At 36.6% G+C, this 24404-nt stretch overlaps 1 protein-coding gene across 1 annotated transcript in view; it reads left to right on the top strand.

Annotated features, from left to right (window-relative positions):
* Window positions 1–24404, top strand: part of ALG13 (ALG13 UDP-N-acetylglucosaminyltransferase subunit) — a 66701-nt gene that overhangs the window by 31265 nt on the left and 11032 nt on the right. Inside the window, 17 exon segments of the mRNA XM_059385693.1 lie at window positions 539–620; window positions 829–991; window positions 2662–2737; window positions 3734–3842; window positions 5210–5274; window positions 5629–5729; window positions 6753–6880; window positions 7561–7807; window positions 8237–8350; window positions 8675–8831; window positions 9174–9294; window positions 11535–11567; window positions 11670–11725; window positions 12051–12131; window positions 15345–15416; window positions 16637–16802; window positions 23900–24067. Coding sequence (XP_059241676.1) covers window positions 539–620; window positions 829–991; window positions 2662–2737; window positions 3734–3842; window positions 5210–5274; window positions 5629–5729; window positions 6753–6880; window positions 7561–7807; window positions 8237–8350; window positions 8675–8831; window positions 9174–9294; window positions 11535–11567; window positions 11670–11725; window positions 12051–12131; window positions 15345–15416; window positions 16637–16802; window positions 23900–24067 — 1939 coding nt within the window.

Below are 24404 nucleotides of genomic sequence, written 5' to 3'. Positions count from 1 at the left end.
TTGCTACTTGGTACGGGGGATAACATTTTGAGTAGACTAAGTCTCTCCCCCTATAGTCTGAGTTTAGAATATTTGGGTATTTGACCTAATTTCTCCAGCCGTTTTTTGAAGGTAAGCTGGTCTTTTGACTTGATTTACTCAGTTTGTAAAAGTTTCCATTTTTTGTTAATTTATAGATCAGTATTTGGTATATTATTGGGAATGTGTTTAGGCTCACATTGTTTCCTTTGTAGTGATTTTAATCTTGGCATTTAAAAGTCAGTTTTAAGAAAATCCGTTTGAGTTCTAGCTTGCACTTACCTGTATTTAAATTTTAAAGATCACTTTGCCTCAGCTTTATTGAGATACAGTTGATGCATTATGTTAAGTGAAATGAGTCAGAGACAAGTACTGTATGATAACACTTAATCTGTGGAATCTAAAAACATGTTTTTAAAAACAGTTCATCAGTTTCTGGTTAGCAATTTAATTCCGAGTATTTCATGGTTGTAAGATGTAACATTCACTTTATTGTTCTGTGTCTTTTTCTTTTCTTCAGATTCTACTCTGCTATTCAAGTAATGGCCATTATGATTCAGTATACTCAAAACAATTTCAGTCAAGTGCAGCTGTTTGTCAGGGTATGTGAAGGCTTTGTAAATGCTTAGCTGTATTTCAGATGGTTTTTGTTTTTCTGCCCATTTGTAAATTGAGGGACCCATCATAAACAGCTCTTTTAAGACTTTGTTGGCACCTATTGAAATTGTATACTGGTTTATGGCTATTTTCACATTGTTAAAAAGAGATACTACTTTGACAATTGGAGTTTTGGCTATTTTTTTCCTTTAGCTGTATTGTATGAAATTCTCTATAAAGATGTGTTTGTTGTGGATGAAGAAGAGTTGAAGACTGCAGTTGAATTGTTTCGAAGTGGTTCCAAAAAGAACAGAAACAATGCTCTGACTGGCAGTGAAGATGTCAATATTGACTACAAGAGTTCAACTCAGGATAGGTAATACAGGGAAAGGGGGTGTCATTTACATGACCACATTTAATGTTTCTGTGCATCACCATTTGAAAGTAGAAGGGCCTTGACAAGCTTATGACTTACACTATGCACACATATGTATCTAGATAAACATTTTTTGATGGGGGAAGAGAAACTTTATCAAGAAGACATGTTGTATTTTGAGATGTTCAGGCTTTGGAGGTTTGATCCAAGTCAGAATCAGTTTTTTTAATTGCTGGAAGTGATTTTAGAGCTACCTAACCCCATGATTCTCAAACTTCAGTTCTAATACAAAGGTATACTTCATAGTGCTTATTAGAAAGGCAGATTCTTAGGCTAACTTTCACAAAATTTGAGGGGCTTCAAATCACAGTGGGGCTTAGGAATCTGCTTTAAGAAAAAAACAAGTACACCCCAAGTGTTCTGATGTAGGTAGGCTGTGGACCATACTTTAAGAAAAAACTGATTCTAAACTAGTACCATCATTTTTGTGGTAACTGAGGTTCACAGTGGTTACTTGACACACACACATCCAACTAAGAGAAAAGAATCTCTCAGGTTAAGGGAAGTCTTAGGAGTTTTCAAAGTGTCTGCCTTTGGTACTCACTAGGAAGGTAGTTTGTGGCCTCTGAGGAAATTGCTGTTAACAGATTTGGTCAAAAATTTTGTGTTAGAGATAATAAAATAGGTGTTGTCTTATATTTCTTCTTGATTCCTACTTCTGTCTAGGAAATTCAGATAGGCTTGGGGCCAGTCAGGTGTCACCTTGTCTTTTTTGGTCTTGCTTGCAATTTTATTCCTTGGATGTTTGTGGCTTGTACTTTTTTTGGTAGAGGAGAGGTTTTTAAAACTTACTTGGGAATGCAGGGGTAGAAGTTGCTTCATTCTTTACTGATGACTTGTCCTAAGGACTTTAGGCTTTATGGAAACTATAGTAGTAAAAAGGTGAGATGTATTAGTTACTGAATTGCTGCGTAACTGTGTTACCATAGATTTTGCAATTTAACACACTTATCTCAAAATTGTATGGGTTAGGAATCTGGACATAGTTTAATTGGGTCTTCTGCTTAGGATATCAACAGAACTTCAGTGAAGTTATTGGCCAGGATTGAGTTCGTATTTTGAGTTTTGACTGAAGAAGGATCCATTTTTCTGCTCACATAGTTCTTGGCAGCATTTAGTTCTTTGCAGCTATAGGACTGAGAATTTATTATTATTTTTTTTTTATGTGGCTGTCAGCCAGAGGTAACTAACCCTCAGCTCCTTGCCACATGGGCTTAGTGAACATGATAGTTTGCTGCTTTATAGTCAGCAAGAGAGAGGCCAGCAGTGCAGGCACTACATTATTAGGCTCTATAATAACATATAGCCTATCTATTGGTTAGAAGCAAACTTGAGTTAGGGGAATCATACATTGATGTGCACTCCAGGAGGTAAGAATCATAAGGACCATCTTAAGAGATGGAGGTATGAAATATAGGAGATAATCTGCTAAGTATATTGTAGCACATACTTAGAAAAAGGAAGCATAAATGTAACTGTTGGGGTAAAAAAGTATTTGCCCATTTTTAGACCTGAGCCACTTGACCACTAGGTGGTGATGTAGTCATTAGACTTAAAATTTAACTACTGCATTTATATAAAGCTCTTTTTTAATAAATCTTTTCAATTAGGACTGAAGAGCTGGGTGCCTGCTGCAACGCTGAAAATATCCCAGAGGGGTACAATCAAGGAACAGAAGAAGCAAAGGTTTGAGATTTTCTAGGGCAAAGAATTATCATAGTCTTGGCTTGTAGCATCATAACTTAAACAAATTAAGGTCAGGTGGTCCATTCTAGTTGTATGGTGTGAGGGAGGAGTTCAGGTTTGCCTTTGTGGAAGTTTTAATTCGAAAATGTAAAACAGGTGCTTAATGTTCTCTGTATTTTTATTCTTAATGGAATTGTATAGATTATTTGCAGGCAAACTCTGAACACTTTAGAATTTTCAGAAACTTCTGTTTTTCAAGTTAAAGTCAAATAAAGTTACAAATCCAGTAGATACTTAGTTTGTAATCAGTCTTCTGATGCTAAGGTTTCTATTTGCCATTAAAGAATATGCTTGTCCTATTCTATTCAAAGAAAATAAGTAATAATCCTGTTTAGAAAAACAAGAAAAATGTTTACTATCTTCATAGGCCTAAAATCAAGCAGACCTTTAGGTTGAGGCTTGCTAAATAAATACTATTACAGTACTTTTTATGTATGCCTCAGTTGCTGGTAATTTGGGAAGAGTAACAGTATTGGAATGGTGAAATTCTAGGAAAGCAGAAGAACAAGGTAATTTTCTTTGGAAGTTGTAGTAGATTCTGACCAAAATGAAAGGAAAATTTCAGATTTTTGCAGATGATTTTAAGATATAGAAACACTTGCAGCTCTGTATTGTATATATCAAGATGAGATTTATTGAATAGCCTGATTTAATCTTTAATTGGTCTGTGTTGCACTGATTTATATGAGCTGTATCCTGAGTTGCTGGCTGCTTTAGGCAATATTTCCCTTCCTCCATCTAAAACCTTTTAGATTATTTGCGTATTGCTTCTTTAATCTCTTGATTTTTAAGATACACGATAAAACTTAACGGCACTTAGTTTTTTAATAAAAAAGGAGGCATATGTATGTAGTTCAAAAAAGAACTTTCTTTTTTTGTAGAAGAAACATTAAAGCTAAGGATGGTGAATGTGTAGCATGATTATTTTTGTTTTAGTCTCCAGAAGGCCCATCAAAGATGCTCTTTCCCTATAAGGTGCTCAAAGCCCTGGATCCAGAAATCTATCGTAATGTAGAATTTGATGTTTGGTTGGACAGCAGAAAAGGTAATGAAATACCGACAGTGTACTTTTTTGAATCCTGACAGATCCAGGGGAATAATTTTGTATATTGCTTCTGATGAGATGTTCTTAATGTACTATTATTTAAAAAAAGTTGCCTGGTACTTTTTAGCTTACTTGATACATTATTTTATTTTTTTAACAGATTTTATTTGAGAGAGAGAACATGAGCGGGGTGGGGGGCAGGGGCAGAGGGAGACAGAGAAGCAGGCTCCCTGCTGAGCAGGGAGGGGAGCCATATTCCGGGTTGGATCTCAGGACCCTGAAATCATGACCTGATCCAAAGGCAGCTGCTTAACTGAGCCACCTAGGCACCCCATATATCCTCATGATTTTAAATCTAAAAAAGGAAAGAAATAGGTTTAGAAGTGGGAAGCGATCTTTCAGAATCTGATGTTGATCCATGACTTTCAGTTTTGTAAAGACTATGTGGAAATAACTTTTAGATAACTTTAAGAGTACCTGAAACTTGTAACTGCAAATAATCTTATCTTAAATTTAAAATGTTAAGACTCTCCTCATTGATAAATGAATAGGTCAGGTGTCTGCAAACTATGGCCCACAGACTAAAGCTAGCCTGTTATCTGTTTTTGTATGAGCCTGTGAGCTAAAAATGGTTTTATATTTTTAAATGGCAGAAAAAATGTAGAACAGTGTATTGTGACATGTGAAAATTATATGAAATTCAAATTTACTGTTCATAAATAGATATATGGCGCAGTTGAGTAGTTGTGACAGGGTCCATATGGCCCACAAAGGTTGAAATACTTACTGTCTTGCTCCTTACAGAGAAAGTTTGCCAACTTTTGAAATAGGTAATTGTTACCTCCTTCTAAGAGAAGTTGATGAAATTAGCCCTTAAAGCTCTCTTTTCAAGATAGCCTTTAATTTTTCATACTCAACTTCTTGAACCTTGGTGAACTTAGATATAGTTAACAATCTAACAATCTATAATGAGGTTAAGACCCTGTGGAACACAATAAGTTGTTAAAAATAACAGTCTGCTTTGAAGTAGCTGTGTAGTGTTTTTTTTTCTTTTTTCTTTTTAATTGAGGTGTGTTACTTCAAATTGTATCTTACTGGTGCTTGACCAACTAAGATTATAGCCTCTCAGTTTCTATCTGTGTTTTATAGCAGAAAACTATTTTGGGTAGGTCTCCTTAAATTGACTACAGAAATGTCCTTATCAAGTGTAAGAGAATGACCCTTTAGGAACCCCCCCTGACCCCAATTTTACGTTATAGTAGTGGCATTTTCAAAAACACTGGTAAAAGTAAATTAGAAAACTAAATGATGTAAAGTGGGAAAAGAATCAGTTCGGATGAGCTTTAATCTTCATTTTCTTTTAATAGAACTTCAAAAGTCTGATTACATGGAGTATGCTGGGAGACATTACTATCTGGGAGACAAGTGTCAGGTTAGTTTGTCTTTTAAAAACTCAGTAATTTGTTTTCTAAGGTTGTGGTTTTAGTCATTAATATAAGTTTAATAAAGCTCATTTACATAATGCTAAAAAAAATTTTAATGTTTGTTTTAAATTTTAATTACCTCTGTGAGAAGATGTAAGGGTCTTTAAAAAAAAAGATGTAAAAATCTTCTAGTATGTGCCACCTCTTAAATCAGACTGGGTGGCAGTGTTGATTATCAACCACTTTAATAAGTAGATACTGAATTCCTTTTGGGGAGAAGTTGTATTTTTGTTTGGTAAAAGACATATCTGCCAATAGATTCAAGATGAGATGTATTTTTACTGTCTCCTACCTTCTTTTAGGTTCGCTTGGAATCAGGTGGAAGATACTACAATGCTCATATTCAGGAAGTTGGAAATGAGAATAATTCTGTAACAGTCTTCATTGAGGAATTGGCAGAAAAGTAAGAATACAATAGTTTGTTAAATTACTAAAATCTTTGGCTCTTGATGCCTTTTTGTAGTATTAAATTAAGAATTACCAGGATGCTAGTAAGAAATCCAGTTACATTTGGTACCAGCTTAAGATGACTTACCTCAAATATTAAAAGCACATGCTGAAGTATGAAATCTCAGTACACCCATACATGAAAAGTTTTTAAATCCCTAGGCCCTAGCCAACTTACTAGAGATATTAAATAGAATAGAATTCTCGTATAAAACTGTTCATACTAATTGGAAAGCTAGCATGCTAACTGAGCCTCTGGCTATACCAAGATAAACTAATCTAGTCATTCTCAAACTTTAACATCCCCCAGAATTATATGGAGAGCTTGTTAAAACAGATTGATGAGTTCTATCCCCAGAGTTTCTGATTTCAGTATGTCTGTGGTAGGGCCTAAGAATTAGAATTTGAACTTCTGACAAGTTTTGAGGTGATACTGATGCTGTTGGTCCACTTGAAGAACCATTAAACTTTGTTATGCTGCCCTTATAACCAAAAACAATCTCAGTTGCTTAAAATAATAAAGTTCGTTTTTGCTCCTCTAGCATTTCATAGTGCATAAACAAAGGGGAGACCCAGGCCAACAAAGGCTTTATCTAGACAGTTTTCCATGATCATAGGGAAGAAATGAACATGACTAACCATTTGCTGGTTCTTAAAGCATCTGCTTATGTTTCATTGGCCAAAGTGCATTACATAGCTGAGCCTGAAGTCAGTGGGGTAGGAAAATATAATCCTCTTCTAAGGAAAGGCAATAAATATTTGTAGACTAGTCTGTCACAGTATTTTCTCTGGAACATGGTATGTGCTACAAGTGGCTTTGAAATTGTTAAAACTACTCTTAAGTTTTCTTGAATAGCTAGTGTCAACAAGTTTAAGTAGAGTACACTTGAAAATGAAGCGGGATGGGTGAGGGTATGTATATCCAGTGAGAATTAAGTCTGCGCTGCAGTGGCTTTATGGTGGTATCTTTAACTTAAAGGCACATGGTTCCGCTGGCTAACTTAAAACCAGTTACTCAAGTCACGCCTGTTCCTGCCTGGAATGCTATGCCCAGTCGGAAAGGAAGAGGTTACCAGAAAGTTTCCGGGGGCTATGTCCCAGAAATGGGTTTGTATGCTGGAGGTTTTTATTATATCCTTCTTCTTGTACTTACATTATATCTTCAAAAAGAAAAAAAAAAAAGACAACATAGATAAATCTTGTTCTCAGTTAGAGTTTCTCAACTTAGGCATTACTGACATTTTGGGATGGATAGTAACTTTGTTGTGGGGAGCTGTCCTGTGCATTTTGTGCATTGTAGGTTGATTAGCATCCCTGGCCTCTATTCACTAATTGCCAGTAGCATCCTTCCCGCAGTTGCCACAACCAGAAATGTCTCTAGACATTGCCAAAGGTGCCTCAAGGTGAGGGGGGTTGGATTTTAGACTCTAAAACTGCAAGCAAAAAGATTTCTCCAAAAACTAGGAATACACCTCACCGAAGCAACCAGTGACATCATTAGGCATAATTTTTTGGAAAATAACTAATGTAGGTGACTAAATGACTATGTTTTGATGATCAGAGCCCCCTGTATTAAAGATAGTGCTGAGATGTCCGTTGATATGGAAATTACCTGCTGGTTTTGCCCTTCCAAGTGGAAGATCTAGTAGTACATCCTTAAAGAATACAGAAATTTGGTTTGTTCTCTTAAAAAAAAAAAAAAGATCTGGGCATTTGGGGGAGGGGAGGACTGGATCTTTTGCTTTGGTTATGAAGCTTATTTGGCTACTTCTTTGTTTCTCTGGAAGCTGTGTCAGAGATGGACATGAAACAACGGAAGAAGATGTTCAAAAAAGTTAGAGGAAAAGAGGTTTATATGACAATGGCTTACAGCAGGGGAGACACCCTCCTCCCACCCAGGCTTCAGCACAGTATGCATTATGGGCATGACCCTCCAATGCACTACCCACAGACAGCTGGCAGTATTATGTCTAATGAACATTTTCATCCTCAGCATGCGTCTCAGAGACAAGGTCGGGGATATGGGATGCCCAGGTAAGGCTTAACTGACTTTCAAGATAATGTACATCTCTGTTTGTGAATAATTCCTAGAGAGAATTACAGTACAATTTAGAAATATCTTAGCAGGTTAGCTCCCTTTTGTAATGTCTGCATAGAGTATGGAACTAATGTATACTTAAATTTTTATCAAATGAATTTATTGGGAGATTTGTATTCTCACTGTCTAAGGAAATATGGAATGGTTGGAGACATGCAGACATGCTAGGGCTATCAAGTTGAGTGCCATGTATATGGTTCTGTGTCCATACATAATGGATAGGCCTAATGCCAGTAGTGAGGAGAGCATAGCTCTTTCTATAAGGACATTTCTAGAAAGGTGTGTTAATTCTATTTAAGTGTAAGAATTGACGACGTAAGCACTAGTGAATAAAGAGTTTTGTTTTCCTTTCCCTTCATTCTTAGGGATTCATCTCGCTTTATAAACAGGCATAACATGGAGGGCCCTAAAGTTGGTTTTTACCCTGGCCCAGGTAAAAGATGTTGCCAGAGCTATGATAACTTCTCTTACAGATCTCGGTAAGTGAATTTTAAGTGTTGAAAATCATAAAATGGGTGAATTTGGCTTTACTGCTGAACAACAAATACATGGATTAAGTTTTTTAAAGGTGTCAGCATTGGGGCACCTGGGTGGCTCCGTGGGTTAAGCCTCTGCCTTTGGCTCAGGTCATGATCTCAGGGTCTTGGGATCAAGCCCTGCATCAATCAATCAATAAATAAATATAATCTTTTGAAAAAAAGTGTTAACGTTGAGATGTTTGAACTGTTACTTAGAAATTACAAATAAGTTACCACCAAATTTTATCATTTTTCTCCTTTTCTCTGAACTACTTGATACTTAAGTTCCTTCCGACGTAGTCACCGCCAGATGCATTGTATGAATAAGGAGTGCCAGTATAGCTTTGCCCCAGAGAGTGGACAGATGCCCAGGGGCTTGGAAGAAACCATTACCTTTTATGAAGTTGAAGAAGGGGATGAAACTGCTTATCCACCTTTACCTGTAAGTAGGTAAAATTCTATTCAAAAGCTGTTGGCTTTCTCTTTTTCTTTAAAGTAAAGGCAGTGTGAATAAATTTTAGCTTTTTGACAAACCACCAAATCAAGCACTTCTGGAAGACATGAATTTTTATCTTAGGAGCTTTTAACGATGGAAGAGGAGAACTTTTTTAAAGCTATTTCTAGAGAAAACGGGTAGAGGTGGACCAATAATCTTGCCTTACATAGTATGAACTAATATTTTCTGTTCATCATTTTCTCACATTTCTTGATTCTAAAGTACATTAAGATATATTTTAGCTTTTTTCCCCTGAACTGCATGTATATGTGTGTATGTTTGGTACAGAATCATGGAGGGCCCACTACAATGGTTCCTGCTGCTTCAAGATACTGTGTTGCAAGGCGAGGACATAGCTCCAGCAAACAGACTTTGAATTCAGAGGAGGGCAGTGGCCAGACTGACAGTGGTGAGTCAGTTACAGTTAAATGTTTCTTTAAAAGATGATTCTTGTGGAATTAGTACATCAGGGCTGTGAAGTAAGATTTAAAGTTTTGGTTTGAGGGGGTCTCATAGTGTTCTGGTAGCTCATTTTGAATGAGTTATCAGTTCTTGTTTCAGAGCTTTCTAGGTGTTTGAAGATATTTCTTCAAGATGTTTGAAGTTTCTCAGGACAGACTTCTATTTCTATAGGCCACCACATTGTCACAGCTTACTTCCTGCTCTCTGCATAGGTCTTCTAGTGAGTTTTGATTTGTTGAGATTTTAGTATGGAAAATACCTATTCCTTATTAGGAAGACACTACTTGTGTTATGGTGAGGACCATTTGTTTATGGAACTATTTTGGACTTTTCCGTGACTAGCTGCTATTTTATGAGACTGCTATAAGATAATTTCATTGTCCAAAGAAGTCTACCCAAGAAAGATGTCCAAAGAAGACTTAGGACGTTACTCTTTATTGTATCCTATTGGTCATCCACTGGACTAAATAACTATATTATAATTTTAATATTTTGCATCCTTCTAAGGAGTCTTTGTTTATATATGAGGAAATTATATATGAGGAATCCTTGTTCATATATGAGGAAATTGAGGCTCAAAGGGCAAATGACATGGTCAAAGTCATACCCTTTGGTAAGTGGCAGAGATTTAACTTTTTTGTAACAGCTTTGTTTAGATATAATCCACATAATGGTATAATTAACCTGTTTAAAAAGGGTACTGTACAGTGATTTTAATATAGTCAGAGTTGCATGACTCTCACCACAATCAATTTTAGAACATTTTTATCACCCCAAAAGGCAACTCTGTACTCAGTAGTAGCCACTCTCCATCCCTCCCCCCAGCCCTAGGCAACCACAAGTCTGTTTTCTACCTTAATGGATTTGCCTATTGTAGACATTTCATTTAAGTGGAATCATGCAATATATGGTCCTTTGTGATTGGCAGAGATCAATTTTGAATTTGGTTTGCCTGTGTGTATGTCCTTAACAATTGCTGTACTGCCCCTTACCATGGGGTGTGCTTATTTTTACCATTTTACTGTAAAATGATGTATGAGTGACAGTTCTACTGAAGCAGTTCTGGAGGACTTGGGTAGATTAAGGAGGTATGAGGCAGTCTCACTGGCTTGATGTAACAATCAGGTTCTTTATTTTCTTGTGATGTTTTTCTTTTTACATATGTAGAAGAAAATAGATATTTCTAGGAATTTACTGAAGACAAAACATCCAGCACAAGAAAGATCTGTGAAGACTTTGTCCCCATGCATGTGCATGCATGTGCTCAAGGATGTGTATTTTCTGCTCTTTTACTCAGCATGACCCTTTTGTCTTTTCCCTTTAGCTTGGTGGGTACCTTCAGATGTACTGCTCACCTGTAGTGCCGTATTCAAAGTAACCAAATCTTTGTTCTCACCTTAAATCCTGCTGTCTGAAGTGGTTGCATGTATGTGTTTGATAAGTGACATGTGTAAGAATCAAATCCAGTTTTGACCTGTGGGGTTTATTTGGTGGAAAGCTGTCCAGTTGATGATTAACTTTCTCTACATTTCAATGGTATAGTAGTATTAGATAAAAATACTTTAGACCACTGAGCTCTCCTGAGAACATACCAATTTTAAAATGTTATTTACTTAAAACAGGCTGAGAAATGGATGAGGCAGGATATACTCCTTTAATGTCCACCTAAGCATAGTATGGGTTATACTCAATTACTTTATAGACACCATTTACTAAATATCAAGCACCATACTTTGTTCTTTTCACCCCCCCCCCCAATGATCTTGGTATTATTATCCCTAATTTATAGGGCAGAAATTGAGGCACAAAGATAAATAACCCACTTAAAGTGGTGTAAATTAATCAGGATTCAAATGTAGACATCCGTAACTCCAGAACCTGTGAATTTAATCACCATACTCTACTGCTTGACTGGAAAAAATGGATACAGCTGGTTTTTCACTTCTGCCTGAATTCTTAAGAGCTGAGGGAATTTTCAGAGGAGAAATTTGTCCTGTTCACAGTCAGTATCTGGCTTCAATATCTGTTAATCACTAGTATGAAAGTTCAGATCACTTGTTTCAAGGACGTATACATTTTAGTTCTGAATATATATCCATAAAACTTGAGAAAAAGCAAGTGCTGGCCATCTGGCTCTGCTGAGCTAAAAAGCCCTACATAAACACTTCTTCTGTCTTTTTTTTATAGGGAGATATCATGAAGAATATATTTATCCTTCAGGTCAGTGAGATCTAGATATAATCTGACATTCATCATTGTTTATACAATTTTAAATTATAAAATAATGCTCATTTTTTACTTCACTTTGGCTATATTCCCTAGAACCAGACTATGAAACTTCAGGTGTTTATAGCACAACTGAATCTACAGCAAACTTGGTAGGTATTTAATAAAAATGGCAAGCACTTCTATCTCCTACTGTGTACTAGGGCACTGTTCTAAGAATGATATATATAAATGTATTTAAATTAGAATAATCTTATGAGGTAGTTAGGGCTTCGTTCCCATTTTGTAGATTAATAAATTAAGACCCTGAAATTAATCTATTTAATGATACTCCTAATGTGTTGATAGAAGAGGAAATTCAGACATTGGCAGCGATGATTTTTAAGAGGATTTTATTATGATATTTTGGTAAGGATGGGACATAAGTCATTGCTTCATATAACAAAAGTTTGTTTCTTGGTTATGCTTTGTGTCCAGTGGAGGTCTACAGGAGGGCTCTGCTCAGGGACTCAGGCTGATAGAAGCTCCATTCATGGTTGCCAAGGGAGGAACCAAAAGGTAGTGAATGGCGCCCTGGCTCTTAGAGCTTCCACCTGGAGATAACACCTGTCACTTTCTTTTTCATTAGCCCGAGTATGTTCCACTGAAGTATCTAACTTCTGTTGCCTGAAAGTCAAAAAGTTGGAAATATTTTAACAGCACTAAGGACCATGACATTGAACTCAGACTCCCTCCCACAAGCAAAATACTTGCTTCCACCTCAAGGGAGACAATCCAAAAATCTCATTCAGTGTAATTAAACTTAAAGGCCAAAGTTTCTGGGAAATGTGTAGTACTCTGTGCATTGGGTCCAGATGTGGCTCACTAAAACCAAAGACACAGAGTTGTTTAACCACTAGATACCCAGTTTATAATCGTGGAGCAGGGACTGAAAAATGGCAGTAAAAATTCCCATTCAGAAAGGGGTGGGGGAATGGGAGAAAAAGTTAATGGCCGTAGCAATCCTGACATCATGGACAGCCACTGTGGGGGCCCCCAGCCTAGGCATGGGGATTGTTCTCTGGAGGGGCTCTCTGATTCATTGTTTTCTGGGGCTGTTGGTTGCTGCAATCCCTTCTTTCCTTGGTCATATTTGAAGCAGGCATTGGGGAAAAATCCTTCTTGGCAGCTGAGCAGCTTTCTCAGCCTGCTTCTTACTTGGAGAAAATTGGGAGCCCAGGGGTCATTTTATCTCACTTGGATAGTTTTAGTTCTGCTCATAGTTTCTTTGGCTGCGTGATTAATTTATTCTGCTTCTCTGTATGATTCCTCTTAGTTTCATATGCCAGTAGCCATACTGACAATTTTTTCTTTATAGATAAACTACTTAGATTTGCTATAATTTGCCTTCTTATCCCTGTGTCTCTATTTGATTGCAAGTACCTTGAGCTTATCAGGGATGGAGGAGCCATACTTTTGGTGGAGGCTTTTCCATGAGCCATTTTTTCCAGTTGGAAGGATTCAGTGGGTGTTGCATTCTTAGTTGGAGTTTTGCTTTGAAATATCTTCATGCAGTCAGATTTTAACAACTTGGTTTTTGCTTCAAAGCCAAGTTTTAAATGCTCTTCATTGTTCAAAGTACTTACTCATTTTATATTTTACAGCTTTGGTTGAAGCAGCTGTGTCTTCAACCTTGTAAGTCCCTATATTTCACGGATTCTCTATTCCCTTTCGTTCTTGCCTACAAACTCCTTTTCTACACACATCTTGTCTTAAAAAATGTTGCTAAACTCTGCCAACAGTAATCAAAACACAAAATTAACATTGTTTTCCAAACCTTCCCTAAGAAACACAAATCATTATCTCCTTTTCAAGTTAGGTTTTTGTTAGAGTAGCATTCCACTTCTAATTACCAAATTACTGTTCCAGTCAAGCTGTTATGCTGCAGTAACACCCGTCCCCCCAACCTTAGCTGCTTAACACAGGACAGTTGTTCTTGCTCATGTTCTGTGTCTGATGTAGGTTGGTAGCAGGTTTTTATTCATCATAGTTACTCGGGGCATCCAGGCCGATGGACATGTGTACTTTCAGTCACTTTTCAGGAACAGAGATAGGGTGGTTGAACACTGGCTTTTAATATTTCTGCTCATAGTGACCAAGTAAGTCATATGCCCACACCTAACTTTAGTTGGGGCCAGGAAGAACAAGTTACCATGTACCCAGGAGAACTGGAATATTTGTAAAAGCTTGAATAACAATCCTCTGTTCTCTAATTATGTTAATCTTAATCTTACATACTAAATTTTCGTTTTCACTGTTTGGGCAGTACATCTTAGGAATGAAAACTATGATACATTACTCTCTTCCCCTTATTTCTCCTTCCCTTTCCTAACCCCTTCTAGAAGAATAGTTTTTCTTCTCACTGTGCCATTAGTATTTTCATGTCGTATGCTTCTTAAATAGCTACCCCAGTGGAAAAAAAAAAGTAAAAATCTCACCATTAAGGATGACAAGAATAGATATTTAATTCCTTCTTTCTTTTTTTGATACTTAATTTCTTTCTATCCCTTTAATTTCATTTGTCACATGTTCCTTTTTGTTTTGAACTTAACTTTATCATACATCCTAACTGGCTTCCAATCTCTTCAGGATGTGCTCCACTCCCCACTCCCTAGTCACCAAGTCTATAGCAAGTTTCTAAGTAATTTTTTCTTCACAGCATGCTGTGGGGAAAGGACCATGCAGGACTTATAAATGTCTAGGCACAGAGCCTCCTAAAAAAAACCCGCAAATATTTATTGCTGTTCATTTCTCTGCCCAACTCTCAACTAAATCTTTCTGTAGAATTGTTCAGCATTCACATTGGGCCCTCTGAATCAAAGCCAAAGTTTACTTTTTAGCAGGTGCTTTGGTTGTACTTGAAAACTGACTTTAGAAAAGTGCAATCCATGGTAAGTTGGGTTCATCATCCATATGATTCCTCTTGTTTTCTGTGATCACTTCCCTTGATTCCCTCTGTGCTCTTATCATTGTTAAACCAATTTCTGCTGCTAGGTGTTTTGTTTTTGTTGTCATGACAATTTGTCAAGAATAATTGACCCTTTAAATAAGTTTTTTCTTTAATTTAAAAAAAAATTATTTATTTGACAGAGAAAAAGAGATCACAAGTAGGCAGAGAGAGAGGGGGAAGCAGGCTCCCCGCTGAGCAGAGAGCCCGATGTGGGGCTCTATCCCAGGACCCTGAGATCACGACCCAAGCCGAAGGCAGAGGCTCAACCCACTGAGAGGGTTGAGGTGCCCTATAACTGCGCCTTTTAAAATCATTTTTACTTTCACAAAGACCTTGAGCCAGAAGGGCATAGTGTTCAGATTATACTCCATCCTGTTTAGATAGGATATATCTGAATAACCAGATATTCACCCTTGTCCCAAGCTACATTTTTAGATGGAATGCTTTTGTTTAGTTAGTAAAACTGTTGTTGGTCCTACTGATTTTGAAGCTTTTAAGGCAAGAAAGGCCACTGAAAAAGTGTTCAAATTATATCCTCCACTTGATTTTAGTATCTACATTGGACTAGAATTGGATATGATCAGGTTCTCTGTGGATGGGAAATAGCACAGTCACCTAAATCAGGCACTGGGGTGATACCTTTTGGAACATTATCTCAGTAGTTGCTTCCAAATCTGAGTACTTTCAGGACAGATCACTTTTCACTTAATTCTAGAAGATGTTGAAACAAAGCACGTTTCTTGATTTATCTTTATTTAACTGTACTTCTATATTCATTAAAGTCTCTTCAGGACAGAAGACCATGTTCTATGTCTCCTCAGGACACAGTTACCTCATACAGCTACCCCCAGAAGGTAATCTTAATAGTGTTACCAAGCAATCAAATGGGGGGACTGACTTTTTTTTTTTCTTTTTATTGTCCTTGTCCTTCATCATATTTAAGTATTATTGTGCTTTGTGGTGCCTGGCACAGTGATTAGTAAAATTCAACAAATTGATTATCTACTGTGTTCCAGACACTGGTCTGTGTGCTGGTGTTTGATTACTGATAGTCCTTCTGTTCTGAACCTCTTATGTAACGAGTGAAATAAAATAAATTACTGGTCAAGTCTCTTTCATTTACTGAAACTGAAATGTAAAGAATAGGGAGCTAGTGTCAGAAAAGTTGCTGAAACCATGGAAGTGAATAAGATAATCCTGGGAAAGGAGGAGATTGAGAAGGGCATCCAGAACAGATCCTGTAGATCACCAAATTTTAGCAAAGGGTTAGAGAAGGAATAGTTAAGGAGAGAGGAAAAGTAGGAGAATATAATACTGTGGGAACCTCAGGAAGAGCATGTTTCAAGGGGTAGTCAAGTGTCAGTTGCTACCAAGAGGTCAAGTACCAAAAGGACTAGCAAGAGAGTTTTGGGAATTGTTGCCATGAAGACCACTGGTGACTGAATGCAGTTTCTGAGGACTGGAATGGGTAGCAGCCACACAGCAGTGGGTGGTAAGAAAATGGAGATTGCATTGAGAAGAGCATGTTCAATAAGTGTCTGTTACTATGTAGTGAACATCTCTCTGTGCCCGGTGCTGTATTGGGTGCTATGGCCTCATGTGAAAAACAAATTGCAGTCCCGTGAAGTTTACACATAAAAAAGCAAAGCATCTTTTCTGTTAAAAAAAAAAAGTGTGTGTTAGTGTGGGGAAATGTATACACATGTAGAAACAAACATACAAATCTCTGGATAATATGTAGGAAATCCAGAGGTTACCTGTTTGGGGAGAGGGGAGAGGAACTAGGCAGAGGGAAGAGATATGGATTGGAAGGAAACATTTCATTGTATACAGTTTTATAATTGATCTTTGAATCATATTAATGTGTTATTTTTTCAGAAAAATACATTTAAAAATTAAGATCTTGAAGTTAATTGTAGTCTTTGAAGGAAATAACCTTATATAGGTTTTACATAAAGATTGATTTCTCAGTGTTGTAGTTATCTAAATACTGTATCTTGAAACTTAGGTTCAGATAAGAAACAGTGTTTGAGAAATAACTAAACTTCCCTAAATTTTTCTTCTGCACTTACAGGTGATGGTAAATTCTTCAGCAGTTGCAGCTTCCTGTGCCAATAATGTTCCAGCTTCAGTTTTACCTAACTGTGCAGTGGCTAATCAAGCTAGTAGTACCACTTCAGTTTCCTCACAGAATGTTATGCAGCCTCTATTTGTTTCTCCACCTATGCAGGGCAGGCCAGGTAGGTTATTAGTGGTTGCTTAGTTTGGGAAAACTCCTGTTCATGAACATGCACATGCAACAATTCTAGTGATTAGATAGGGTTACTTTAATTTGTAGTATTAAATTTGTTTTAACCTACTTAATAAATTATGTTCTGTATTTAAGGAATCCATGAGATTTAAGAGCCAGGGTTTCTAATTTTTTTCTTGCAAATTTGGCTTTGAGATGATTTTGTAGCTATTGTTTTGCTACCCTACTGAAAATTTAGAGGACTTTACTAGTTAAACTGAGTTAAGTTTATTATACAGGGATTAAAGTTGAGGTGTTTCATGCTTCACGGAAGTAATTCCTGAAAAGTTTGCTGTGAAATACATTGCCATGTACATCATTTTCCCATGAATGTTGTAAGAAAGAATATGGCTCTAGAATTTAAGAAACTTAGGTTAGAATTTTGGTTTTACAACTCACTACCTCTGTAATTTTGGACAAGTTACTGAGCCTTTCTCACTTATGAGCTTGGGGTTACTGGTAGTACCAATTTATGAAGTGGTCATGAAATTCCAGTGAATTAACATAATTTAGAATTCTCAGAATTCTGGAAAGCTGATGGCAACAACAGCATAGCTATTTAATCTGAGTCCTCAAATAAAAATGGAAATAGCAAATCCAAAACCTATGGGCAACATTTACAATAAACTAGGTGACAAGGTGTCCCCACAAACTCCAAAACTTAAGCAGGGAGGGACAAATCACCAGTCACAAGACCTGCATGCTATCAGGGTCTGTGTGGGAGCAAGAAGATGGAAGCATCGGGGAGGTTGTCTGAAGGGCCTGACAACAGAAGAACCCCAAAAGCTAGTAAGAATTCACTGGAAAGTGGGGTGGCCAGTTTGGAAGGAGCAGCTAAGACTGGGAGGGGATTTGACCTCGCCAGTACTAGGTAAGTGTTTGGGGGACATGGTAAAGGGACTTGAAGGGCTTAGAGCAATCCAGCCCCTAAGAACCCTCAAAAGTGACCTGCCAGGGCTCCCTGATAGGATAGAGAAACTGCCGGGAGTGGAATCAGAATTGACTGGAATTGGGAAAAAGGATCTGTCCAGACCAAAGCAGAGGAGAATAGAACCATGGAATCCCAGAAAGCAGCCATGTTTTTGAATGCTACACAAAAACAAAATTACCCTGTATCTACCTCATTCTAAAGTTCATGAAAAATAATTTCACGTAACAAAGGAAAAGCACTAAAATGAAACCCTATACAAAGATATTTTAAGAACAAAAAAAGAATAATACCCCTATAGACCATAAAAGCATGTCAGAAATATGCCAGTGAAACAAACTAATAACTATTTCAGAATGAGCTAAAGATATAAATAATATAAAACGAATAATTGGAATTAAAAATCTTAAAAAGAATAACAAGTCAGAATTAGAAAAACTCAAATGAAGTGACAGAACTCAGAAAAGCATTAAAAATGGCAGAAAGTGATTTCAGGTACTAAGACTAAACTATAAAGAATGTGACCAAATATACACAACAGATAATGCTTTAAAAGAAAGATGTAAGAAGGAGGGGGAATCTAAAACGAAGAAAAGGAAGATAAAGATTCAAAAGTGACTTGTTAAAGTTAGGCAAAGGAGATCAAACATTCATAGAAGTCTCTGAAGAAGAAAACCAAAGTAAGGAAAAAGAACAAATATTGAAAACTATAATTCAGAAAACTTTTCCTGCAATTGAAAAACTTTAAAATAAAACTATATATTGGAACAACAATCTGAATACCTGAGTATATTGACCCAGAACAGCCAACACCAAGATAATTCTAGTAAAATGATCAGACTTCAAAGAAAAAGAAGGTCCTTTGATTATCTAGATAAAAGAACGTATGGAGTATAAAACAAATAAAATGATAATCATCAAACTTTGACAACAGTGCTTCATGCTAGAAGAAAATGAAATAACATTTAAAATACGGAATGTGTAAAAGATTTTATATCCAACCAAAAGTGATTTTCAAGCCTAAAAGGCAGTAAGAATTCAGAGAATATTACTTGCCTGAGCCCTTCCTGAAGAATCTACTAAAACTGTGCTGTCAAATAAGGTAATCACTAGCCACATGTGACAATTTAAGTTTTAATTAATTACAGTTAAATAAAATCTTCAGTTGCTCACTTGCACCAGCCACATGCTAGGTGCTTAAAGCCACATGTGGCCAGTGGCTAGTGTCTTGGACAGCACAGATATGGAATATTTCTTCTATCACGGGAAGTTGTATTAGATGGACATCAGTGTACCAGAGAATGAGTTGATTTTTAGATTACCAAGACAAAGACATCAACATAAGACCTAATGGTAAGTTTTAAATGTATAATTACCTTAAGAGTTAAGACAATGAGGGTTAAGAGGTGGAGAATACACTGTATAATAGCAATAACCTTACATTTGGACAATGTAGATATTGTATGGCTATTCTTTGAAATAGAGTTGAGAGACCATGTGCCAAGAATTTTTTTAATCATTTCAGTAATTACATGAGATTCTTTTATCTAGATAATCAGATTGTTATTCTGAGACTGTGTAATGTCGCCTAAAACAAATGAGTATGGGATATTCTTAATTTTATCTCCTTGTGCCCTTGCAAACCAGGAGTCTAACTATGGAAGAAAGGTAATATGGATATAATAAGGCTAAAGAAAAGCTTTTATGGTCTCAAATTTGAATTGGAAGTATCAGTATAACTTCCGGTGTTTTATCTATAAATATATGTGTATGTTTCCCAGCTCTGTCCACTGAAAAGACCTAGAAACAATGAATATTCTTAGCACTCATTTTGTGGTCTTGAAATACATTTCTCATTTTAAAACCAAGCAGCTTTGTGGAGAAATGGCTGCTGATTCCAGGTCTGGGCAGGAAATGTTCAAGATGAGCCTATATCATTTTCTCATACCAGAGAGTGAAGAAGCTATTAGACTCCTGGAGCCATGTCAAAAGAACTCAGGAGCCATCTTGAAGAGGTTCCCATTGGCCAAAGATAGAGCAGTTTGAGTCTCAAGAATGATAATTACAGCAGACTGGAACATATCAAATACATTGGATTTAAAAGTTCTTAATGATATTTGAAACAAGATGGGATTGGGAGGGAGACAAACCATAAGTGACTCTTAATCTCACAAAACAAACTGAGGGTTGCTGGGGGGAGGGGGATTGGGAGAAGGGGAGTGGGGTTATGGACATTGGGGAGGGTATGTGCTTTGGTGAGTGCTGTGAAGTGTGTAAACCTGGTGATTCACAGACCTGTACCCCTGGGGATAAAAATATGTTTATAAAAATTAAAAAAAATTGGTCACCTTAGGAGAAATAAGCCAGTTCATTATCCTAACTGGAAAATAAATTGAAAGAATAAAGCCTTTGTCCTGCCTACCTTATATGAACTGTACCACTGGGTAACCAAATAGATGAAGGGAAGTTTCTGTATATTAGTGTTCTAATCAGTGAAGATAATTATTTTGCAGTCCTTACTGAATAGGTATTAAATAGCAGTTAGCTGTGAAGATTGCAGAAACATTATCTATAGATGTGTTAAATCAGTCCTGAGTCTGATCAGTCTCCTGGATCTAGCTGCCTATTTGCAGGAAATAACAGAAGAACATACTGAAACACCGTGACTATATCATCAGGAAAATTAAAGACTGTGGAAAAATCAATAGGTCAAAAGGCCCACATTTTTCAAAAGAAAAACTGAAAGGAGATGACAGAGATGGAGAAAAGACCAATAGTAAAAGAGATTCAAGACGTCAACTTTTAAAAGCTACCTAGGGATGCACATTTGGAGGTCAAAACTCTTAAAACCCCAAATGAGTGATTACTGTGAAAGTCAGGGTAATGGTTAAATTACGGTGGGAAGGAGGGTTGTAATTGGGATAGGACACAAACATGTTTTCTGGAGTGACTGGCAGAGTTTTATTTCTTGGCCTGGATAGTGTCCACCTTAAAACAATTTGTTGTGATTTGCTCTCTGTATCTGATTCACTTATAATTTAAAAATTAAGTTCTTAGCCTAGTTCCTGGAATAAAAACATTCAATATATGTTCATTAATGAGCATAGAAAGTTTGCACTGAAAGTGTTATTGTAGACCCTGGTTTTACTACTTTGTGCTAATTGCAAGGAAAAGTATTACATGTCTGCTTTGGAGACTACTGAGCATAAGAAGAAATGACAGGTGAATCAAGCATTGGAGTACCTCATTTATGTAGTCCTTGAAAGCTTACCATTTAAATGCCAGGTTGTGTTCTGTGTAGATACTTCTAAAAATGTATTTTACTTCTTGTTCTTTGAGTCGCTTATCAACCTCAGCTGTAACTCTACTAGGTCATGGCTGCTAGTTAATCGGTCTTTAACATTCCTTTCACTCCTCTAGATGAAACAGCTCATGTTTCCCATTGTGTTATTCATGTGTCTCTCTGGCAGCCCCAACCCATCCTCCATTATGAAGTCACTTACCTGCCAGGTGATTAGATGTGATGATTGCCTTTAATATGAATCTCCTCATAGGCATTAAATACTGTTAACTGAGCTTTGGTAACTGTTCCCAAGGCTTTTGTCAGGGTCAAGACTAGTGAAAATTTAAGAGTGCCAAAAAACCACAGTAATCAAGGTAAATAAAACTTTAATGTACTTTATTTTTTTTTTTAGAACATGTATATACATAGGAGCCAGGTCAGGGAGTAGGGGGACAGAGGGAGAAGGAGAAAGAAAATTTTGAGCAGTCTCCATGCCCAACACAGAGCCCAATGAGGGGCTCGATCTCACAACCCTGAGATCACCTGAGGGATATCAAGAGTTGGATGCTTGGGTTGCCTGGGTGGCTCTGTCCACTGTCTGCCTTTGGCTCAAGTCATGATCCTGAAGTCCTGGCACTGAGCCCCATAGTGGGCTCCCTGCTAAGCAGGGAGTCTGCATCTCCCTCTGCTCCTCCCCCTGCATGTGTGTGCAAGCTCTCTCTTTCTGAAATAAATAAATAAAATCTTAAAAAGAGTTGGATGCTTAACCAGGTGCCTCTAATGTAATTTTTTAAAAACCAAGAGTAATCCCCCCCAAAAAATTCCATGGTGAACAAAGGATCAAAATTTTAAATAAAGACAGGGTCTGTGGGCCAGGCTTAGGGTGAGTTGAGTGAGGAACTCTTTGGATCATGCAAGTGCAGGCTTGGATCCTGTCTTCATTTAGAACTTTGATATTTTACTCATAATGGATTTTTTGGAGGTTTTATTTTGGTGGCCCCTTGAATTTTGCACTTCACTGCACCTAAGTCCCCACCCAGCCCTTTGATCTGTAGAGAAGTCACACCTTACTTTGTATATTCATATGCTCTTCTGAAACGTCTTGAAACAGACTGTAGCTTCGTAAACAGGGGAAATAAGCATTTTGAATGTACTACGTTTGTTTCCATTAATATTTTAGGAAAGTTTGTATTGTTTTGGAGCTACCCCTTAAATTCTGTTAAACCCATAGAGCCCTGTTAAGTTTATAAATGAGATGCTCATGTATGTCTAGAATATTTGGAAATTATAAAAGCTTTTTCTTTGGGGATGTACTATAATATTCATTTTCAGGGAAGATGAGTTCAGATAAAATAATCTCCAAATTTCTTCTGCTCTGGATTCTCTCAGGCCCATGAGAACTTACTTAGCTATCCATGTCTAGTAGTTGGTTTTTTATTTTTTTTAAATGGTGTGATTTGAATTCTAGTTTAAAAGGAATATAAGTGGAGCTTTGTTGAAAAAGCCATTACTTTATAGAAAACAAATTTATAAAGCCTTCTGAATACTTAGAGATAAATTCTAAAAATTAAATGCCTCTTCTAAATCTGTGAAAGTGGAGATTTCTACATACATGACAAAACTCCAAAAACAGTTGAGCATGTTTTAAAATTTTGCTGTTTAATTTAGATACAGTAAGAATCATTTTTTGGTGCCCATTTCTGAGACTGGACAAGGTGTAGAGTTGTTTATCCAAGTTTTAAATCACCCTAAGACATCCACTATCACTGTTAGCCTGTAACTGTATAAAGGCTATAGTAAGTATATTGTAAGTATTTATGTTGGTGAATAAAAACAAGGATTATTTCTAATACTTGACCTTAAATTCTCCTTGCTAAATTATCAGAATAACAAATTCAGCTTATGTACGCTGTTCCTGTACTAAACTTAAGTGTTCTAAAACTCTGAACTTAAATCTTTATTGAACAATGAGACTAAGGTTTCTCTACTTCTCAGGGTTAAAATTATAGTGCAGGTAACACAATAAATTCAGTACTTAAATGTCTAAATTGGCTAAAATGATTGAATTGAATGGTTGTATCATCAAATCTAACAAATTTATCTGGTATGTGTATAGGAGATACTTATTTTTACTATGTTGGAACTGTTTCATTTCCTTTATCTTCATAGAGGAAGAATGTATTCATATTTAAACATAATTATATTTGAATTTCTTACGTCAAAAATTGAAACTCCTGAATGAATATTGTTTTTGCTATAGTCACAGGTATAGAAAGTCAAAGGGACAAGATATTTCATCTAGCCTGTGTTAGATTCTGTGTGTCCTTAGAATTGGAACTGTCATGGTTTAGAATGCCCAATATTCCAGTGATACTATGAAGTAGAAACCTTCAAGGATTACTTAAATCTGTGATCTGTGTAACTTAGTCTTATTAGCTTCTACATATTGTGATTTGACTAAGGATGGCAGATGGCTGAAAACATCCTTAACTTTGTGTTAAGCTAAGTAAAAATTTTACTTTAATGGTATTTCATTTATGTGCTTGTTAGCTGATGTTTTGACCATCAAGACTTTAAAAAAAGTGCAACTTCCAGTTTTTTCCTTTTAATTTCAAGTAATTACTTTAACTCAAAATAATCTGTAATGAGCTCCCAGTTTCAACTGGCATGTCTAAGAACGTAGGCAATTCACCTTCCAAATTTTTAAGTCAAACCATAAGAATTAGAATTGTTTGACCATTTGGGGACACAAAAGTAGAAGATGAACTACTGCTTATAAGGTGTTACAGTTGTGCATTTGCTACTTTGTTGTTTTCTTTTTTTTTTTTTTTTTTAGTGATTGCTTCACCATCTTATCCATACCTTTCTGCTCCTATTCCTGCTGCTGCTGGTTCTTTACCACCTCCACCTCCACCTCCTCCTCTTGAGGTGGGAGAGGCTTCAAACTTACCACCACCACCTCCACCTTATTCCTGTGATCCAAGTGGCAGTGATCTGCCTCAAGGTAAGGAGATTCTGAGACTTGTGTGAGGGTTATTTAGTCTGAAGTTTTTTTTTTTTTTTTTTTTTTTTTTTTTTTTTTTTTTGAGAGCATATCTCTTTCTCATTGTCTACTAGGGGTAGGGCCCAAATGGATATTGACCTGAGAGCATAATGCCAGGTAAATGACTAAAAAAAAGAAGGAACTGAAAGCTGATAAAAACTTCTCCATAGTCAAGAAGTGGATGTTTTTTTGGATAGCTACTGGTCTGTCTGGAACTTTTTCTCTTTGTTCTCAACTACTTTTTTTTTTGAAAAGCAGGAATTGATACCAAAATTTCTCCATTTCTTAAATTCCTACC

This window comes from Mustela nigripes, chromosome X (genome assembly GCF_022355385.1).
Source record: "Mustela nigripes isolate SB6536 chromosome X, MUSNIG.SB6536, whole genome shotgun sequence".
Taxonomy (NCBI): Eukaryota; Metazoa; Chordata; class Mammalia; order Carnivora; family Mustelidae; genus Mustela; species Mustela nigripes.
The sequence above is the reverse complement of the archived record's forward strand: the minus strand, read 5'-3'. Positions and strand labels throughout refer to the sequence as shown.